Consider the following 22,001-nt stretch of genomic DNA (forward strand, 5'->3'; position numbering starts at 1 on the left):
TGCACATTGCACATACTAGTACACTAGTAGTACACTAGTACACTAGTAGCACTACATAGTATAAAACAAAGTCGCTTTCTCTGTCCCTATGTCCCTATGTTCCTTTGTATGCTTAAATATTTAAAACTACGCAACGGATTTTGATGCGGTTTTTTTTAATAGATAGAGTGATTCAAGAGGTTGGTTTTAGTATATAATTTATTAGGTTTTAGACAAAGCGGGCGAAGCCGCGAGCGGTAAGCTATAGTAATATATTATATGAAACAGACATTGACACTGGTATATTTACTATCAAAGCTTAATGTAGGTAACAGAAATCTCATTAAGCCAAATTATGTACATAAAAATTTTATGAATGACTAATTGCTATCCGTTACTTTAGCCACAGACAATTTAATATCTAAGTACTACATATTTAGCTGAAATTCTCCCCGGATATTGTGAGCATCGTTCTTAAAACTAAAACGAAACCAAACATAAACCTAATTAGCTGCAATAGCCTTCAGGTAGCAATATAGTTCTTATCACTATAGGAATTAACCACATATTATCGTGAAAAACTGAGTTTGATAAGCATTAAGAAGAACATTAAATAAGGTGTGGATACCACTGACCAACATTAGGTGCCGACCAGCCGACAAGGAAACTCGTGTCCTTTGAACTAGAGATCTATATTTTGAAATAAATAGTGATTTTGTGAAAATGAAAGGCTTAATAACAATAAGTGCTATATTACTGCAATTGAGCTGGTGTTATGGTATGTCTTTTTATTTTTATTTTATTTAATTAATTTAAAAATAGCATGCGTATAAAAACACGCTAAATACATTATCCTTATTAATGATAAAGATTATTAAACTTGCTTAAATTAAAAAAAAAAACAATTTTAAACATGAAAATGTTATAAAAACAATAGATGTTATTAATTATTCTAATTAATTAAAACCAGAAGTCGCCGGAGGTCGTTAACTGCAAAGGACTAAGTCTATGTGTATTGTGTACATAATAGAGCCTTCCATATAAGAAAACGTTACGACAAAACAAATCGTATTTGCGAATGCTTCAAAGTGTTTCGGAAAACCCGGAATGCTAATTGAATGTGTAAAGTACACATACAAATACTAAGAAAATTTTAGAAGGTAGAACTCGTTTTTACTATAATAGGTAATTGTTTTGGACTTAATTCTGTTGCTTTACCATAAACAAATAAATTTATAATAATATAGAGTACTTAGTAAGCCTTATCAGTTTGTAGTAGGTAATCTTTTCCTGGCAAGCTCAACAAAAATCAACAACCGTAATAAAATAAATTACATGATAATATATTTGATTATAAATTTCAATTGAGATGGCAAACGAGAAGCCAGACTTATTGAGATCAATCATTATATATTTTAAAATTAATACATGTATTTCAAACCAAGATAAGAGAGGCTGCAAACAATATGTCACAAGAAAGTTAAATCGATTTCTTTTCATATCGATTATTTCCGCTAGCAATATTGATTGTAAATATGGGTCATTGTCAAATTTTGCGCAGGTAAACGTAACCGCAGATTTCAAAAATGTGAAAAAGAAAATATTTTAAAATTGAACTTTTCTTTATGCCCGTGCCTGTTAAAATAACTGAAGTATCTGTAATTCAAGTTGGCCGCGATGTTTAGCTAATAATTTAAGATTTATTTCAGATTTAGTGCGTCAGGGTGGAGAAAAAATACAACTCTGTTATTATTACACTTTACCTTTTATCATTAAATTAAATAAGCCAGTCGCACATATTTTGGCTTTTATATTAATTACAGTCTTATATCTTATAATCACATTAAGAAGCACAAGCTTTTTTTAAGTTTTACGGTAATTTATTTAAAATTTTAGTCAACTCTGTTACTTTATGAATAATAACAAACCTTAAATTCTACACAACTCCATGAAATATCTGTAAATTAACAGCTAATTACAACATATAACCGCTTCATTAACTGACAAATTAACCTATTGTAATATAGCAGTATTATATTGAATAGCTTTTCCTAAATTTCGTAACTAAGTTCTTTAATCTTCGGGACACGAAAGTAACAGAGTTGTAACACAGTAACTTAGTTGTTCTTTTTGTACTATAAGTGAATAAATTGCATACTCTTGATATGTCGTCACGTTCGAAAAGATTGATTTTGGTTCTAAAAACATTTTTCTTACATGTGGGCTGATTTTTTTCATATGAAACTTTGACACTCTTGTATAATTTGTATTTCCTGCCTAGACATTTTAACGGCCTTCTTGTCGAATATTTTATCAATAGCATACTTTTCCTTCCGATTCTTAACTTTTTCATGGCGTTTTTTAATAGCATTTACTGGATTTACTGGATTGCCGTCCTTATTTTTAGACTTCTTTCGTTTTTCTCTGTTGCATTATTTTTTATACGTCTCCTATCTCTTGTTAACTGTTTCTAATCATTTCTTAAATTTTATATAATTTGTAATAACTTCGATCTGTTTCTATTAACTTGCTTGCTTCTCAGCTGGCGTGAGAGGCATTTTAAGGGCGTTAATAACGGCAGAATATCCTGTAACAATATCTTCAAGGTTACATTTAATTAAATATGATTTATTTACATATAACAACTCAAAATTACTTAAGGAAACCGATTCATAAGAAAAAAATATATTACAAATATAAAATTTCAAACAAAAGTTACAGAATACATGCTTACTCAACTCTGTTACCATGAGCTAAGTAACAGAATGATGATAACAGAGTTGTAAATTTTACATTCTAAAAGACATAAATCATAGAATAATGCATTTAGTTATTTTTTTATTTCAAATTGAGCATAATTACCTCTTAAATAATAAAGTGAACGTAAGTTAATAGAAAAAAACGGTTTTACTTACTTTAATAGGTAGGTAACAATGTTGATGCGGAATAAAAACACGCAGCATGTTCAACGCCACGCGCTCGACTGAGATTCAATGTACCCCTCCCCCCGAGCTAACAAACGACCACAATGGCTGCAGAAACCTCGCTGAAGCTAATAGAAAGTCGAAAACAGCACCACCTCTATTTTGAGTAATGATTTATTTAGTAACATAGTAGTGCACACGATTCCAAACACTACGTGGGACAAAGTTAAAAAAATTTTTATAAAATATATTTTAGCACTGATCGGTTTTAAAATCTACTTTTAGAAATATTCACAATATTCTATTTATAGTAATATTTTAATTGATGTGGGTTGGTATATTGGAAATTGTAGTTATTTTATATTTTCTGTAACGAAGTGCTACTTGGGACAGGTCAAATTTGTATGGAAAACCCTTCTGTTACCAGAAAAAACCACAATGTTACTTTAAAAAATAAAATAAAAAATGAAAACTAAGTCTTTATTTTATTAATATATGTTTAGTAATACGATTAAGTTTGTATTTTCTGTAAGTTTTTAGTGATAGTTAACTTTTTAATGGTATAGAAGTCAAAAAGTTTTGAGGGACAAGTTAACCTGCGCAAAATTTGACAATGACCCATATAAAGTTGCTTTTCTAAACAATCAAGTTATTGATATCATGAGTAAATATTATGCATATAAAATAATTTTATTTAAGAAGATATTACTTATAGGTATGTGAAAATGTTTTGTGTCTATACATATTATAGGTATGTATTGAACTAGATTGATAGACTATTTAACCGCATTTGAAATGAGTAAAGAAGCAGTAAATTGTAATTTGCATTTGACAAAAATATGTTAAATAAAAAACAAAAAGTTACCAACCTTCTTCAAATGTTGAATGAGTTAATTTTTGAACATGGTAACAATGATCAAAATACTTGAACAAATACGAAGATTGTTCAAATAACACTAACTGGTTTAAACTCAAACATTACTCAGAATGTTACATATTTTATTAGGTAGGTACATAAGGCTCTTGATTTAAATTAAAATAAAAATTTGCCTCGCAATTTATTTATTAATATCCTATAAATTAATAATAATATTTGAAAATCTTTTAATTTATATCCTGAAAATCTTTTAATTACTTAAAATATCTTTTGAAATCTTCAATCATACTTAGATAAATTAACACTTTACTTTTTGATTAATTATATAATGATATATGTCTTCCATAATATTCACAAAATACCGAAAACTTAATAGTTCTCATTTACGTCAACATAAAAAGTGAGATATAAAGCTCGTTAACAAATGGTTTTATTAATAATCATTATAAAACTATCGCTTAAATGATATTACCATTATGTATTTGGTTTTTTCCTTGATTAAAGTCACATATAAATTAAAAATATAACGGATTTAAAGCTATATAGTACACAAAATAGAAATAAGAAATATTTCAACGCGTTTTAAGTGCAAAGTGTGCATCAATAATTTATCAGACAGTCTAAAGATAGAGCGAAAACTTAATTGAGTGAAAAATAGCGTGTCGCGACGTTTTCTTCAGTTTCTTATGATCGTTACATCTTTTTAATATGTTTGTATCGCTATAATAAGGACGAACATTAGAATCCAAATACAGACAATGTATGTTAATGTTAAAGAAGTACAATTAGATAGACAATAACGAATAAGCATTCTTGTATAGTTTAATGTCACTGACCTTATGATTAAGTATATATTAATTATTAATATTTATTCCATTATTATTAATTTCTTTAAATATTATATTTTTTATAAATGTTTATTGTTAACTACTTATAGAATAATTACATACGTCAGTATTGTTTGTATTATGATAACATCTCCATAAAAAAATATACCGGCCGAATTGAGAACCTCCTCCTTTTTTTGAAGTCAGTTAAAATATAGTTAACTTATCTAAGTATACCTTTCCCGCCAAATTTATCTATCTTGCATGAAAGAAATAGATAGACTTATAAGTAGATAAGTAAATAAATAGAGATATATATTTTTTAAAACGTGGCTAGAGTATAATTTAACGAAATAACAAGAAAGCAATACTCTACAAAATCTGGCTAATAATGTTGTAGATAGAAATCTTGTAAAGAAATCGCCTAAGTCCTAAACGTCATGAATTATGAGTAAAAACTTAAGGCTCTATGTAAAAACATGTAAAAAGAACGTATGTCTGCTAACGATTTGATAAAAATCTTCCTAATGGGTAATTCCCAGTAACACTTAGTGTAGATGCGTCAATCAACGAAACGAAATTATATCATAATTCATTAGTACATGATACCTATTCAAGGTCATTGCAATAATGTTAATGGTTTTGTCCCCAACAACTTATTAATTATTATTAATTGACTGTGAAGGTGAATCAGGACAGCAATTAGACGATTGTCAGATGTATGAAAATGTAACAAAAGTATTTCTTTTAAATATTATTTTTTATAGATAACTATTGTACTTATTATCACTAAAATGAATCGTTTAATATCTAGTTACTAAGTAGGTAAAAAAGGAAAATACTTATTTCATTTCTTCGAGTAAAAATTACCGCAAAGAAGAAAATGACCCCTATGAAATAAGTGGAAATCGAGTGAAAACTAAATAATTCTAAACAATAATAACCTTGATTTTCAGTGTTTTCTTGCTATTTAGAATAATATTCACTACATTAAGGTTTGTTTACCATGACGATTGTGTGTTGCAATCAATCGGTCACAGCTCTGCTCGAATATTAAAATAAAATAATTATATGAGCCATATCACTTTAATAAAAAGCATTCTAAATCTGGCATTTTATCAAGCATTTTTATTCATCACTTATTTATATCGTTTTAAATTAATATATGTACATAAGCTTTCTAGGGGTGCAGCAAGGCACTACATAAGTACTATAATAATTAATAAGGTCTCAATTTCTTTAGCGCTACCTTTATTTACTTGCCGCCCATTGACCCCATTGTATGCTTCCTGACGTAAACATACTAACAGTAGGTATAATACTGTATTACAATATTGATAGTTTCATTTCGTCTATAGTTCGTTTTTTCTTTCTTAGGTAATTTCTTTCGTAATTCGTTTTATATCGTTTATTGTTTGATTTTGAACTAACACCGCTTAACGGAGTACCTAATAACTTCGATGATTGAATGGACAATTTTATTACATACAGTTATTATTGTGCATAACATTTGCATGGACACTTATTTTTTACGTTGGATACGATACAATTTTATAAAGTTATCTTGTCACTAATGCTACTTATACGGGTTCTTTTGAAGGCGCATATCCTACATTCACAATTCTCGCTTGAGTAACAAGAGATTTGAATCACATTTCTCGTTTTAAATTTATTTATTTTTTACCATGTTGAACGCTAATCACATATAATATGTCTTTCGCTGATTCTGATCATACCATTAAAAAATTAAATTGCCTTAATTGAACGACTCTAACAGTACATTCATTAAACATAAAATGGAGGGCATTAGGCACGCCCATGCATATAAATATTCGCAAATTAAGAAACCAGATATTTGTCTTCATAAAAGTTAAGCCATAAATAAAATTAAATCATTAACTTTTTATCATAGTAGAATTGGAAAGCACTTATCAATTCGCCTGCGGCGAAGTTATAAAGAGCTTTTTTACCTAAGATTCGGGTTTTAATGTCTTTCTAGTTTAAATATGTGATGTATTTAATATTGTTTCGTATGTAGGTAAAGCAAATACCTATATATAAAAAAAATCCTTTATCTATGACCGCATAAAATTTAGATATAATGTTCCAGGTAAGTGATACCTAATAATACCGAATACGTATGTTATGACGATTCAAAAGAGCATGAAAGCAAACAAAACAAAAAGCATGATCTAATTGAATAAATAAATGTTTCGGTTTTGAGCCATAATCTTTCTAAATACCAATTTCCAGTCATATCGGTTCAGTAGGTTTACACTTTTATAGAGTTACTAGCTTACCACCAGTGGCTTCGCCCGCTTTGTCTAAAACCTAATAAATTATATACTTCCTCTTGACTCACTCTATCTATTAAAAAAACCGCATCAAAATCCGTTGCGTAGTTTTAAAGATTTAAGCATACAAAGGGACATAGGGACAGAAAAAGCGACTTTATTTTATGCTATGTAGTGAAAAAACATTTTCAATATTATATAGGTCCTATTTATTATTTACTATATTAGATGGATTTTTTAAATTCTATTTAAAAGATTGAACAGTAAATAGATAACAATAAAAAATAACAATAAAACCCAAAACTGCCATAAATCTTAACTGTAGAAAGTATAATTTTAAGAAGATATTTTTCCAGTTGTAGATATTTAAAACTTATGATATTATTATGCAAAATATTTAATTTTAAAACATAAAATTGGAAATACCGTTATCAATTATAACAATAGGGTAATAGATAAAATGCTACAACGGTATTAAGAATCTATTTAAATACTTAATATTTATTTTATGATTTTGACCAATAAAATTTAACTTAACAACATTGTTTTGGAGATCCGCAACCCATATAGCTATTGTAGTGTTATAATAATAATCAATCAATCAGTGGTCAATAACAGTACTAACTATATTTTGAATTTAATATTAAAATAATAATATAAAGTACTTATTTATAAAGTTTATTTTATAAAGACTTCGTAGCACTTATCTGACAATGGATATGAAGATCCTGGCTTTGTGTTGGCTGAAGCAAACTCCATGAAATGTTTCACTCAAAATCTGTTCAGCGCTTGAGCAATACGGAACCTTATGAACCTATTCTATAATAATACTAGCTTCCCGCCCGCGGCTCGCCCGCTTTCTCTAAAACGGTTGAGATTTAAACTACCCTATCTCTCAAGTTTGATCGAACTGCACATGGTGTGCGAATATTATTATAATCGGTTAAGTGGTTTAGGAGTCCATTGAGGACAAACATTGTGACACGAGATTTATATATATTAAGATAAAGCTGAAGAGTTTTTGTATGTTTGGTTGAGCGCGCTTATCTCAGGACTACGCGTACGATTTAAAAAAAATCTTTCAGTCTTAGATAGATACCGACCTAGTCCATATTTTATCGAGAAATAGGCATCACGATAATTCCAAAAGGAGCGGAGATATGCGGCTAAACCCGCGGAGCACACTGCACAGCTAGTTTATCATAAACATACTATAATATACAATAATATTATGTTAAATCCATACTAATATTAAAAATGTGAAAGTAACTCTGTCTGTCTGTCTGTTACTCAATCACGCCTAAACTACTGAACCAATTTTCATGAAATTTGGTATGGAGATATTTTGGTACCCGAGAAAGGACATAGGCTAATTTTTATCCCGGGAAAATGACGCAATCCCGGAAATCCCACGGGACGGGAACTATGCGGATTTTTCCTTGAAAACGCGGGCGAAGCCGCGGACGGAAAGCTAGTTCTTAATAAATCTTAGTTATCAAATAACCAATAGAGTTTATAGCTGGTGCCAATGGTCACTGTTGTATTTTTAAAAGTGGTATCGTTTAATAATTCTGCTAATCCATTGTTTTATTTTATCAATGATCTCAGGTCAAAGACCTATACAGAACTAGCTAGCTGCTAGACAAATGTTATTAATTTAAATTCTTAGATTATATCTGACATACGAAAGCTGACGACTTAATTCAAAGCGTTACATTCCTATAAATCTTTATTTAATTGGTGTTGTTCCTAAGATAAATATTATAAAAGAATTTGGATACTTCTGTAATACAGAACTATATTTCGGTGTAACTATTTAGTAGGTACATAATATATCAATAAAGTTTGTAGTTATATTATGAGCGCCAATGAAATGATTTATTAAATCCAAATGTCAACACACTCTAAAATCGGAAGTTTACAAAAGTTGTATCCCACTTGCAAAAGAAATGAAGCCTTCCAGAATTAGGTATTCATATATTTAGGTACTTGTAGGAAATTCAGACATTTTCCTTCGGAATATAGATAAAAAAATGACAAGTAGAGGTTTATAGATATGTAGTAAGGCATAGGTAGGTTATTGATTACCTACAAAATTTATTGCGCCATAATTTTAGTAGCAACAGCTATTAGTCACAGTACAAACAAACGGTTGATCAAGAAAGCTATGGTCAATTGTTATGCAGTGTAATAAGTGATTTTCAACGTATAAAACGTCAGGTTAGAATTTTCTTAGTCTCGTAAGTTACATAATATATAGATTTCCTTGTGTTTTTATAATGGTATATTGCATTATTAAATTATGCCTTATGTTTCCGTTCCATCGCAAATAAATGCACAAATTATGTATAAAAATTACACGATAAATAATGCAATAATCATAATTCTTTTATATTAATTATATTCAAGATGATCTTGATAGGAATTCCCGATCATTACGTTACCTTTGATGCAGTTTTTACTGCACAATGTACAAGTAAGTACATAATTTACTCAAATACAATTTCTATAACCGACTAAGGAAGGTCAACACTGTTTACGTCATTTTTTGTGTTCAATTTTATTCTTGTATTGTTGTTGTACTTTTCATAAAATATTTCCTTACAAGTTGAATCAGTTTTATTTTTTACAATTAATATTTATTAGTTTGTTGATTTGGCAGCTTTATTTTTAAACTGCCTATTCGGTTATGGTCTTAATTAACTTGAGCATAAGTATTGTTTAGGATTTTTTGTATTAGTTCAACAACGTGAACGTTGAAACTTAAAGAAGGTTAATGTGTTAAGTTTTTAAATCTACATTGTATCATTCAAATAGGGATATCTATTTGTTTCTTTCATATTTTTGGGCACAATTTTTATTTTCAATTTATAACATCTATCTATACTCAATTTATATCAACTATCAGGGTTGCCTGGAAGAGATTGCTTTTGAGCAATAAAGCCGCCTTTTAGTACGTATATGCCGTGTGTTTTCGTTGTATCTAATTATAGTATAGCTTATTTATGTTTGGTATATTATGTACAATAAAGAATAAATAAAGAAATAAACATGAGTGTTAAATTCTATCACATCATCCATTTTACGGTCATTAAACACATCCACAAACATAAAGGCATCGAACATAAAGGCTTAGATGTACTAATATATTATAACCTATATTATTTCTTTAAAGGGTATCCAGATCCTCGAGGGGTAGGTGCATACGCCTACCAAGACACAGCAGGGAATAGGTACGGTGGGACCTACGGCCTCGATGACAAAGGCGTCACAACCGACCCTTACAACGGCCCACTGCTTACAAACTTCGCCGACAACTATTTTCCAAATTATATTATACCGAACTACGATAACATTATACAAGAGTAAGATTTTTTATAACTGGCTACGCTTCCGGTGGAGGTAAAGCATGAGCGGTGGAGGCTGTAAGGGGTTATTTTGACATTATTTTAATTTTAAATAAGATTAGTTTAGTTTTGCAATAGATAATTGTTAATTAATTCGTAGTGCTAAGTGCTAACTACTGAATCTAAAATGTTGTAGACACATTAGACTATACAACAGAAAAATCTAACTTCTGACGTAATGTAGTAAACATAATTATAGGTACATCATGGTATGGTATGGTACATCATCCAATTATGTAGTCATTAACTTGTGCATTATAATTTAGTATTAACACTCATATTGTCTGTAATTTATAGTAGAGTTAGAAGATTTATCCGTCCCGGATTTCCGTTCAGGCCATTCCGACCTTTTCGAAGATTTGGAACCAGAAGGTATAAGGGCGTGATGTGTGTTGTGTTGTGGATACTTCAATTAATATTACTTGTTTCTTACTAACCAGTTTTGTTGTCTGTCGCTTACAACTCTGCAACTGTTATTTCCCTTTGGGTGTGTTTGATGAATAGTGTGTGTTTGCAGGGTGATCGCTAATTTAGAGGCTCACAGGTTGGCATCGTACGCTCCGTTTAATGCGTTCGATATGACCGCGAACCACATTGGTGAATTTCCAAATTTCTCCAGGTTCCCCCAGTTCGGACCACAGAATTTCTTTGGCCCAAGCGGTATGCCCTTTGACATGTCTCAGAACAGCGCTTTCGCTAGTGGCGTTGCTGGTCCTGGATTCACCCAGCAGATCGCTGCTATTAACCCGGAAAGTGACGTAAGTACCTTATGTACCCTATATCTAGCATAATGTAATAAAAAACTGCCTTCTTAAATCTTACAAGATCTTCAATCAGTATGCAGCATCAATAATAAAAACCAATAATAAAAATATACTTGATATTTTTGATGAAGGTGCCCTGCCGCACGAGTGTTTAAATACAGACAATGATACATCATGTTATACTCACGGTAGTTCATCAATAAAAACTTCATTGACATCAAAATTGATTGGAAAACAAACACTGATATTATCAGCGTATAATATTTATATTCACCGTGCGGTTAGGTCATGATCAAAAACATCAGTGCACTTGACGTCATCTCCTATTACTTATCTGAATCGTGTACTGACTCAAATAGGCTATTATGTGTCTTTCTAAAACACACAGCGTTGGATGAAGAAAGCAGTCTATGAATCCTATATATCTCTATGCAAATTGGGTCACCTTACCAAATATCGATGGATCTTTCACCTCACTAGCAAGAGCGCGTCCCTAGTATGGCATCTGTCATCATCGCCTTTGAAGCGCTGTCATCTTCCAAGCTCCATAGCGTTTATGAATTCGTGCGCAATAACATCGCGCAGAATATAATTCTCGAATTCGAATATATATAATTATAATTCTCGAATATTAAGTGTGATAAAACACACACGCGTTAAATTTTAGTGTTTTTCTAGTGAAAAACGGAATTAGTTCCAATATGAAACACAAAAGACCACGTTGTCGGAAGGAAATTCGAAAACCGGTGCTTTGGTATGTATAATAGTGGCGGGAACTCTTTTTCGTCCTCGGAGGACGAGAGAAGTAATGGTTCGTCACTGCCCAAGAGACCGGGAGACGAGAAATTCCGTAAGTACAATTAAACTTGTCAGAACATGTCCGGACTCGTGCATAGATTTTCATCCAGCACGTGGCATACATTTCACAGTATTTGACACAAATACATCAATATTTAGATGTAGGTAATTAATAAAACACAATGCATGCCTATAATGAGATCACTACATTATCATCGGGTTTCTTTATCATACACAGGCACATTGGTTACTGTGTCAAGTATTGCTTTTAACCAGACTTGTGAAATAGCGTTAGGCTACCTAGGTAGAAGGTACTTAGGTATAAGGAATCCACCGTGATCCCCTCTGGCTAACGAGCCCCAGCACTCAGCAGGTAGTGAGGCATCTCAGTCACTTAGACCATTCAATTGTAACTACCTCAACAAAAGTGAGTACCTACTACTTAGTGCCCACTGACTACATAAATAATTCAAGACAATTAAGATGTACTTAGATTTTAGATAGTTAGTTACAAAACCTGTCTATCACAATATTCTAAAGAGAAGAAATTGTTAATTAACTATTTTAATATTATTTCAATATTGATACATGTCACATATAGATTTTACATTACTTATTATAGGATATGATATAGAGTGTATAATATGAGCAACAGTCTCACACAATATTCAGTAGGAGCTACTTATTACTGCAAGTTGAGATTACCTAATTTATCTTACGGTAAATAATTCTTAACTTAAGGAGCTTATTTTCATAGCCAATTGATACCAGAATAAGCTTTGATTCTATGGGTACTTATTTGAATAGTAGTGAAAAATCATAAGAAATAGACATTGCAGATTATAAGAGGTAGATATGTTTATATACATTATCATCATCAAGGACCCATATTTACTGTATCCCCGAACAGTTGAATGAGATCATTCTTGGTTATAATCTTACCGATGATAATGTTGTTTATCTAGTTCCTTTCTTACTTAAGTGAAAGAGCTTGCCTTAAAATTAACACTCAGGTGTGATAACAATTCTATAATATCAACAGTAAAGTAACCAAAATCTTTGTATTTTTTATTTGTATCTTATACAAAAATATGTACTGAAAATATGTACAAGGTGTCCTTAGCCATGATTAGCTTAGTATGGTTATGCTGAAAGAACTGTGTCCAGAAAGACCCAGAAAAATATATGCCATACTTACATTCAGATATGCTTCTGGCAATAAGAGCTGATGGCTCCGCCAGGTTGATATTCAACCTGAGACACCTAAACACCTAGGTATTAACCAGGTAATTTTGATACATATCACAGATTATAACGGTAATTAAATTTTTACAAAGCCAGGATTGTCTTGTAAAATTAGACATCATTGGTAACAGTAATGAGATTCTCACAAGGCCAGGATTGGCTTGTACAATCAGGCATCATTGGCCTATTTTCTGCCTGCATATGGCAGCCATTTCAAATGGTCGCGGAGACCCTACAGGCTGGAGGTGCCCTCCTTCTGTTTTATTTAAGCTGTTAAGTTTTGGTCTATTGAGACCGTTGCAAAATTAACTTCACAGGTCTTGTAGACTGTGAGGATTTTGGAAAAGCTTAATTGGCACTACAGCCACATAAAGTGCCTTCTGATTTAGTTGGACAATTATCTTTTGGGTCTACCATGACTAATCCAATTTAACTTCACAGGTCGCGGAGACCATGGAGGTTTTGGTAAAGCCTGATTGGCAGGACTATTCCAATTCAACTTCACAGGTCGCGGAGACCATGGGGGTTTTGGTAAAGCCTGATTGACAAGACTATTCCAATTCAACTTCACAGGTCGCGGAGACCATGGAGATATTGGTAGAGCTTGATTGGCACTCCAATCACAAAAGGGGCCACAGCCCTCTGATTTAGTTAAACTATCAGGATTATTCTAATAATTTAACTTCACAGGTCTCGGAGACCATGGAGATTTTAGTAAAGCCACAGAATGAGCTACAGCCTTCTAGTTAGACAATTATCTTTTCGTCTACAAGGATTGTTCCAATTAACTCTACAGGTCCCGGAGACCATAGAGATTTTGGGAAGGCAGGTTTGGCACATCAATTACAAAGTGTACATTGTAAGCCTGGATACTTGTGCCTCATGTGTGATACTATAGAAATGTCTGTGTTATTGCCAGTCCCAAAAGCCTCAAAGATAGAGCATACTGTGGTAGTCATTAAAAGGACCATGTCTTGCACTAAATAAGAGTTGCAGACAGTTCTAGTCATCTAACACTGAGAGGACTGTACAGTTGTCGCCTCCAGGTATTTCTCTATAGTTTCGCGCACAGCAGACCAAGAGAGAAAGGCTTTCCCTCTACATGCTATACAAGACTTAAGAGTTGTGGAAAAGAAACATAAACAGAAATGTAATAGTCTTTGTAAAAGAACAAGTTTCTCACTTCCTAACTACAGATACCGCGGATGCGGGCTGAGTAGGACATCTGAACAGTACTTACCTGTCAGAGAAATGAAGAGGGAAGCAGGGGACTTGGCATTAGAACTTCTGACTTATATGTCGTGTACCAGATATGCAATAAAAGTGCTTCTGAGTAAATTGCAAGGGGCGCACATCCTGTAGCCCAAGCTATCAATCAGACTTTGGTCGCCCACATACAAAGGTTGCTGACTCTCTTAGCTCTTACAACTGAGTAACTGTACCTAGCTGAAAAGTTGAGAATAACTCTTGGCACGCTTCCAGGACGCCTAAGTGGCCTTTGATTTAGATTGCCTCTCAAGAAATCAACCTGTACCGGAGTGGCTTCTCCTACCTTGTACAACAGGAAATATAATATTTCGGAAGCTCCTGATATGGACCATTTCGCTACCCAAAGGAATGCTTTAGTGCCAAGGCATATTTGCCAAAGCCTGCTCCGAATTTTGCGACATCTGCAGTCGTTGATGGAGCTGACGCCTAGACTGAATATTCCCTTTCAAGGGTAATCCTCCAAGTGCACTAGCGCACCTCGCACCCCGGGACCGGGGCAGATACATAGCACTCAGGGGTGGCTTATGGTTGATATAATAAATAATAATAATATATGGGCATTTCTCCGCAACTCAATGTCAAGCGCCTAAAGATGGCTTATGGTTATTGACTATTATGGTTATATATGGTTATTGACCCGGAAGTCATGAGCACTCAGACCATTGGTGAATGGCCTTACGGCCTTATGGCCCCCCAACTGCTCAGTCAGAAAAAGGGGGGGGGAGGGGAGAAAACAGCCCATTGTAAAGCAAAGGAGAAAGAGCAGTTAAGTAGTGGTGCCCCTCCACAGTGCCAACATATGACCCTCCAAGCAGGAGGTGACTTTCATAATGCAATGCTAAAAAAAAAAAAAAAAAATGCATGTAATCTAGTACACAGGGATTCTATTTAAATGGCTTAAGTCTATCATAAGCAAGCTGACCCTGTTCATGACATGAACATGACTTCTGAAAACCTCAAAATACAGTTTTTTATCTCAGCAAGATAAGATTATAACCTGACCTGAATTTGGATACTAAATGGATACAACAACACATTATCCATCAGGTGGTCGGTTGTGAGGAAACTCAGTCACATAGATATGCCCAGTGACCCATGTGGAAAGGTTGGTTCAAGTAACAAAGGACTGATTTTCAATCTTAAAAGTAGATAATTGATTCTTATCTATAAAGGGGCGGACCCTTTAACCTTGCAACACAAACCTTTATCTCTGGCTAGTTAAGGTCCCTCCAGATCTTAAGGACAGTAAACGTAGCAGCCCTGTCCAGCAGTGGCTTCAAGAATGTGGTAAGGGCACCAACCCGTGGAGGCAGTGGAAGGACCATACAGTCAATTATAAAAGTTTTACTGTCAATCAGTCAATTTAGCCAGTGCCAGTGAGTCTGGTTTACTTTAAGGTAACCTGAAACTGTTTAATTTATTATTTAATTCAGTGTAATTAATTTAAGATCATAGTAATGATCAATGTGTAACAAACATGCTTAATGCTTAAGGTACAGTTGTGTTAACATTGCTTATTATAGTTATTTTATATACAGATGTCATTTACTGTAGTATTTAGCCTTAGAGGCTCCATTGTTTATCCTTGGTGACATTGATTTTCCTTTGAGTTATAATTTTTAAAATTTTATTTTTATGTTATTATTTGAACTTTGATTTGTATCAAAGATATAGAGAAATAATTAAGCAGTTCTTAGGTTCTAAGACTAAGTCTTAGTTAGTCTTCTTCATTAGTATTGGCTTATTGAGAAGATTATCTGAGGAGAATAATTTAAAATTTAGAGGATACCTATATGGTTAGTTCTTACAATATGAAAGAAAAACAATTTTTGTTGTTATTACATAACCCCCTTGTATTGTTTTTAGAATTTAAAATATAAATTTATTTTACAATACAACAGGTTCATTTAACATTCTGTAAGGAATGAAATTTAAGTTGTTAATACAGCACTTAGGTATTACAATATTAACAAGATAATTTATTTTCAACATAGCGTTTGTATGTCTTTCTTCACCAGCAGATATCAAACACATCTTCATCCAACGCTGTGTGTTTTAGAAAGACACATAATATTGATGTTTTGCATTAAAACAAAACATGTATTATGTGTCGAATAAAACACACAGCGTTGCAGTTTACTGCTTGCTGATGAAGATGCTATGGAGCTTGGAAGATGACAGCGCTTCAAAGGCGATGATGACAGATGCCATACTAGGGACGCGCTCTTGCTAGTGAGGTGAAAGATCCATCGATATTTGGTAAGGTGACCCAATTTGCATAGAGATATATAGGATTCATAGACTGCTTTCTTCATCCAACGCTGTGTGTTTTATTCGACACATAATACATGTTTTGTTTTAATGCAAAACATCAATATTTTGTTTGTTGATACCGGAATCAAAAGTATTCAAATAAGATGAAATCAGTTGAGCTAATATAGTTTACATTTTGGTCTTGGGTAAAAATTGTAGTATATTATGATACTCGATTAGGTTTTAAATAGGTACCTATGTGTATAAACTGTTCGTCCGCGGCGACGAACGCGTATTCACTACGTATAGTACCTATAAAACAAAGTCGCTTTCTCTGTCACTATGTCCCTTTGTATGCTTAAATCTTTAAAACTACGCAATGGATATTGATGAGTTTTTTTTAATAGATAGAGTGATCAAGAGGAAGGTTTTAGTATATAATTTATTAGGTTTTAGACAAAGCGAGCGAAGCCGCGGACGGTAAGCTAGTAAATAAATTCTCTTGGGAATGAGTTGTTACCAGGCAAAATTAAGCGTTTTTACCTAACTAAATCTTGACACTAAAATTATTAAACAAAAATAAAACCCTTTTTTTAATAAATCTAGAAATATTTGTAGAGCCATGGTTTCTATACGATTGAACTACGAGATGAATTGCGTAATTTCAATATCTGATTATAGTAATTCAATAAGTACCTATGACCTATTTTGTAATCTAAGATGACCGATATGGTTGTCTTGAAAATTAATTCAAACGGAAACAAAGCTTATGAGTATCGTAATAGTATGTAGTACATATTACTTATGTATAATATAACACTACTCTACTCTACGACATGAAGTAGGGCATTTTTTTTTTCATTATTACTACATTGAAAACAGGATGCAAGCTTGAATCTCTTCACTCCAAAGAACACTCATTGTTAACAATAGATATCTTTGGTCTATTCGATTATTATGAAAATTTAGCTAACAATATAATAGTCGCGTGGTTTATTTTTGAATAAAAGCCTTGTTTAAGATGACCAAAATAATTATCTCTCAAACGCCAAGAAAAAATTGGAATAAACGCAAACATAGAATATAATATGTACAATAGCTAATATTTTTTTTTCAGCTTATGAAGAACGTGGCCATTACAAACCGTTTCAACGATGACTCCAACCCTAATAAGTTCTACAGCGTGTCCAGCTCATCTTATTCTTCATCATCAAACCTTGGAGGTCAGGCACAAAGCAACCGTGGTGCTGAAACCGTGGTCAACAACAACGGCAAAATTACCAAATACAGGGTCCAAAGTTAATTACTTAAATCTTAACGTGACGCGATATTTGACGGATGATTAAATATTTTTCATAATTACATTGTTTCATTTTATTATAGTGAGCTAGCGCGCAAGAGCAACTTTTGTCTCCGCAACTATTTTGTCTCTCCCATCAACACTATGGGGAGTTGCGTCGCTACGTGCGCGCACTTTCTTACTAGCCCATAGAGTTGATGGGAGAGACAAAATAGTTGCGGAGACAAAAGTTGCTCTTGCGCGCTAGCTCTAAGTACAAAATTTCATTTATTTAGCTATGTAGGTACATATTAAAAATCGTTGTTTCCTTATTCTGCTTTGAAAGAGGAAGGAATCAAATGCAACGTATTTTTTACACGCATCGGTAAGTGTGCAAATTTGTTGATAATATTACAGTTTATTCACAAAATTAACGCACAGTACCTACCGGATTTGAATAATAATCCATACTAATATTATAAATGCGAAAGTAACTCTGTCTGTCTGTCTGTTACTCAATCACGCCTTAACTACTGAACCAATTTGCATGAAATTTGGTATAGAGATATTTTGATACCCGAGAAAGAATAGGAATAGATAGGATAAGATAGGCTACTTTTTACCCCGGAACATACGATAGGTTTTATTCCGGAAATCCCACGAGAACGGGAACTATGCGGGTTTTTCCTTGACTGCGCGGGCGAAGCCGCGGGTGGAAAGCTAGTAAATCATAATTTACACTGCACAACTGGTGATGTATTATGTAGACATATTTGCACCATACTTTAATGTTTAAACAAATTAAATCAAGCAACACACGTATTAAAATATTTAATAATGATTACCATCATGCAGCGACGATGAGCGCATGCCCGTGTTTCGCTTCAAGGTTACAGATAGCATCATCTCGTTTTTGTTACAAGTCATGGGAGGACTATTAGTTTAATTTCGCTAATTTACCATCTACCTTTGTCTTTTGAGTCGTGCTCTCACGAAGCCACGAATTCGTTTTTTGCACACATCCTCTGCCATTACTGAGTTCTCTGCACTTACGACAATAAAATTCCCGGACGCCGTCGTCATTGGGCCTTCTGTTTATACTACGGTAGTCTGGTCTATTTGCTCTAACTATATTATAGAAATCGTCTTGGCTCCAATAGTGTACATTATTGTAGAATGTCGATGGTCTCCAGACGGGACTGAAAGCTGTGTTTGGATAGATATCAGCTTCATCTCTGGAAGTTTTGACAAATGGCCTGGGTGTTTGATTCTTAAGGCGGGTATCAGGTGTGCGTATTGCAGTTGTGTCTACCGATTTGTAAGCTTTAACGATTGGGACTTCAGCACTGTCGGTATCTTTATGTGAATTGCCTCTTGATAGAAACATTGCTTCTTGATCACCTAAAATATAAGTATTTATTTAAAATGAAGATTTATTTTGCTATCTCTGGATGTATTGGTTATTCAATATCTTAATGTACCTATTGTCTTTTGAACTTCACAATGAATATGAAATGAAAAAGACAAAGAATACAGTCTGGATGTAAATATTATGTAGTTAGTTACGATTACTATTGATTAAACTAAATAAATACCTGTTGCGTGTAAACCTGCTCTGTTGTTTTTCAGTTTCGTAGACACAACTATCGTATGCTTCACTTCAACATCTTCGTCTTCTTTACTTGATGTAGGAGATTTCTCATCTTCGAAAACATCAAGTTTTGTTGACACACAATGGCACAATGCAACTAAAACTGAACAGGGGTAGAGATAAGGTCACAGATTACTAAATAGTTATTACCACGGGTTACTACGGTAAGGTCTGAATGGTATTCTCTTAATCTGCATATTATAAATGTCTCATTAAACTGATCTGAACATTTTGTACGATCGACTGATCAAAAAATTAAAAAATAAGTTTAATTTTCAGACCCAAATTGACAATTTTTTAAATTTACCACTTTTAAAATAAGATCCACGTCTAACAAATTTCAACCATGAAAAACTGCACTGGGTCGCTAGGTTTTATCCATGTACAAGGTATAGGTACAGCCAATGCTTGTTATTTGTTAATATTATTTGGCTCTTACCTGACGCAGCGAAGTAAACTGACAAAATTTGCGTCATCTTCAATAAAGATTGGATGAGCATAAAGCTCGGCGCGCGTGTTTCCTCCATTATATATAAACAATACAAATTACTCTAAATGATGTCGCAGAGGAAGTCCAGCAATTACCAGTATATCTGCAAGAAAATGACTAATTATGTTATTTAGTTTTAAATTTTGTTACCTACAGGGTGAATTATATTCCTAGTGAGTTGTTGGTGTCGTAATTGGACAGCATTGCTTCTGATCAATAATTATTACATATCGATAACTATTTACATTTAATTTTAGAACAAAGTTTGAGATCTAGGTAACTACATTACTTACGTGAATAGGACATATTTAAAAATTCTTGTGTTGGGTTCCTTTTGAAAGCAGACAGAGTTCCGTGGGTTAGCTTACACCTAGTGTAGATTTTATCTGGATAATACCATACAAAAAATATATATTTTACAATTCCACTTCTTATATCTTAGCTTTATACACGAACCTATTGCTGCACTTGTCTAGGTCCAGATACGGGTTAAATATTATTTTAATCCATCGTAGTCGGTTATGCCGGCACTACACATAGGCCAACGCGTTGGCAAGCGCGTTGGCACATGCACTTGTCCAATGTGTAGAACGGGCGTTCGCGCGCTGGTGGTAGGTATTTGAACGTTGGCCAGCGCGCTTGCGAGCTTGCCGCGCGGTGTCGGAAACATCAAAGGACACTTGTCGCAAGCTTGGCGCACCATCCACACATTTGCCGCGCGATCAGTTTGACTGTAGCAGCGATCAGGAGTGCACGTTTTTTTCTTGCGGCGAATTAACACCTAACTTGACAAAATGGCGAACAATATGAGTAACGAGGAAACATTTAAATTTATTGAGCTCTATCAGAGTTAAAACTGCCTGTGGAACCCAAAAAATAAGTACCATAAAAATAAAAATGTTGTATGTATTAAAAGTGCCAAATAAATAAGGTTCTTGGACATGCCGTTTTCCTCACAATGTTTTACTTCACAAAGAGCATCCTACTAATATTAATATTAATAAAATAATATTATAAATGTGAAAGTTTGTTTATTTCTTTGTTTGTTACATCCATTTTGAATCCGTCCGCACATTGGCTCGAACCAAACCATACTGAACGACCTTCCAATGTGTGGATTACTCACAAGCGCGTTTGCAAGCGCACCGCCAGCGCGCTGGCGAATGCGCTGGCCTATGTGTAGAGGCGACATTAGAAAAGTACTATATTTCGCAAATTGATTAGTGCTGCCATCAATGAATTTTAAAAGTAACTTTATCAAACTAGTTGAACAAAATGCTAAGTTGGTACGTCATGCAGTTAAAAGCTTCTTGAAGTTAATACTAATAGACATCAACAGATGTCGCTGTTAACAATATCTATTAAAATTATTCTGAAATATTTAAAGCAATGTTTTTTTTTAATGTTTAGGTTTTATATTATGATTCAGAAGCTATAAAAATTCTTAATAATTATAATGTTCAAAATTCAAATTAAAAAAAAATGCAAAGCTCTTTAAACATTTTCTTTTAATATTCTACTATGTATGTTTGAAAATGAACAATGCAGTACAACTAATTAATAAGTAAAAAAATATAAAAATGATAGAAACGATATCGTTTGAAAAATAAAAGTGTAAAAAGTATTGCCGCCCAACGTGGGGCTCGAACCCACGACCCTGAGATTAAGAGTCTCATGCTCTACCGACTGAGCTAGCCGGGCTGATGGAAGGCATCACGAAATTATACATTAGGTGTCATGGTAATAAATATTTTTTGGTTGGTTAGTGGGCTTCTTTTTTACTTTGTTATAATTATTGTTGTGAATAAAAAAATGTAACAATTGGAGATGTAGGTATGTAATACAATTTTGATTTAAATAATGGATTTTATAATGGTAGTCCTACATGGTCCTATAATAAGGTGGGCAAACCTAGGTCAACGCTACTAAAATATCATAGAATAG

The 22,001-nt window shown here is 33.2% G+C and overlaps 2 protein-coding genes, 2 long non-coding RNA genes and 1 other non-coding gene across 13 annotated transcripts; 2 read left to right on the plus strand and 3 right to left on the minus strand.

The window, feature by feature from the left end:
- Positions 1–613: 613 nt before the first annotated feature.
- LOC123692122 lies at positions 614–17,996 on the plus strand. Of its 5 annotated transcripts, XM_045636799.1 has the most exons (5): positions 614–757; positions 10,077–10,134; positions 10,606–10,680; positions 10,928–11,066; positions 17,755–17,996. In XM_045636799.1, the coding sequence occupies exons 1-5, from the start codon at positions 703–705 to the stop codon at positions 17,938–17,940; spliced, it is 513 nt and encodes a 170-aa protein (XP_045492755.1). In that variant the 5' UTR covers positions 614–702; the 3' UTR covers positions 17,941–17,996. The 5 variants fall into 5 exon arrangements, with proteins under 5 accessions (XP_045492755.1, XP_045492735.1, XP_045492741.1 ...); XM_045636779.1 differs by lacking the exon at positions 10,606–10,680 and having other exon boundaries at positions 10,077–10,266; positions 10,826–11,066; XM_045636785.1 differs by lacking the exon at positions 10,606–10,680 and having other exon boundaries at positions 10,077–10,266.
- Positions 1,726–2,990, minus strand: LOC123692473. The gene is made up of 2 exons (XR_006751558.1): positions 2,895–2,990; positions 1,726–2,566 (listed from the first exon to the last, which is right to left on the minus strand). It is a non-coding gene; the product is annotated as an uncharacterized LOC123692473 (long non-coding RNA).
- LOC123692382 lies at positions 11,440–16,763 on the plus strand. 5 transcript variants are annotated; one of them, XR_006751538.1, is made up of 3 exons: positions 11,440–11,922; positions 13,557–15,781; positions 16,403–16,763. It is a non-coding gene; the product is annotated as an uncharacterized LOC123692382 (long non-coding RNA). The 5 variants fall into 5 exon arrangements; XR_006751533.1 differs by lacking the exon at positions 13,557–15,781; XR_006751534.1 differs by lacking the exon at positions 13,557–15,781 and having other exon boundaries at positions 16,406–16,763.
- Positions 17,997–18,426: 430 nt separating the features above from the next.
- LOC123692117 lies at positions 18,427–20,107 on the minus strand. The gene is made up of 3 exons (XM_045636764.1): positions 20,007–20,107; positions 19,512–19,670; positions 18,427–19,317 (listed from the first exon to the last, which is right to left on the minus strand). The coding sequence occupies exons 1-3, from the start codon at positions 20,092–20,094 to the stop codon at positions 18,854–18,856; spliced, it is 711 nt and encodes a 236-aa protein (XP_045492720.1). The 5' UTR covers positions 20,095–20,107; the 3' UTR covers positions 18,427–18,853.
- Positions 20,108–21,685: 1,578 nt separating this feature from the next.
- Trnak-cuu lies at positions 21,686–21,758 on the minus strand. The gene has a single exon. It is a non-coding gene; the product is annotated as a tRNA-Lys (tRNA).
- Between the last annotated feature and the right edge of the window lie 243 nt (positions 21,759–22,001).

Source organism: Colias croceus, chromosome 1, assembly GCF_905220415.1.
Source record: "Colias croceus chromosome 1, ilColCroc2.1".
Lineage (NCBI taxonomy): Eukaryota > Metazoa > Arthropoda > Insecta > Lepidoptera > Pieridae > Colias > Colias croceus.

Coding starts and splice junctions, on each gene's coding strand:
- LOC123692117 (XM_045636764.1), bottom strand. CDS start 20,094: ATGGAGGAAACACGCGCGCCGAGCTTTATGCTCATCCAATCTTTATTG. Junction 19,671..20,006: donor AGTTTACTTCGCTGCGTCAG/GTAAGAGCCAAA, acceptor ACCCCTGTTCAG/TTTTAGTTGCATTGTGCCAT. Junction 19,318..19,511: donor AGCAGGTTTACACGCAACAG/GTATTTATTTAG, acceptor CTTATATTTTAG/GTGATCAAGAAGCAATGTTT.
- LOC123692122 (XM_045636779.1), top strand. CDS start 703: ATGAAAGGCTTAATAACAATAAGTGCTATATTACTGCAATTGAGCTGG. Junction 758..10,076: donor GCAATTGAGCTGGTGTTATG/GTATGTCTTTTT, acceptor ATTTCTTTAAAG/GGTATCCAGATCCTCGAGGG. Junction 11,067..17,754: donor CTATTAACCCGGAAAGTGAC/GTAAGTACCTTA, acceptor TTTTTTTTTCAG/CTTATGAAGAACGTGGCCAT.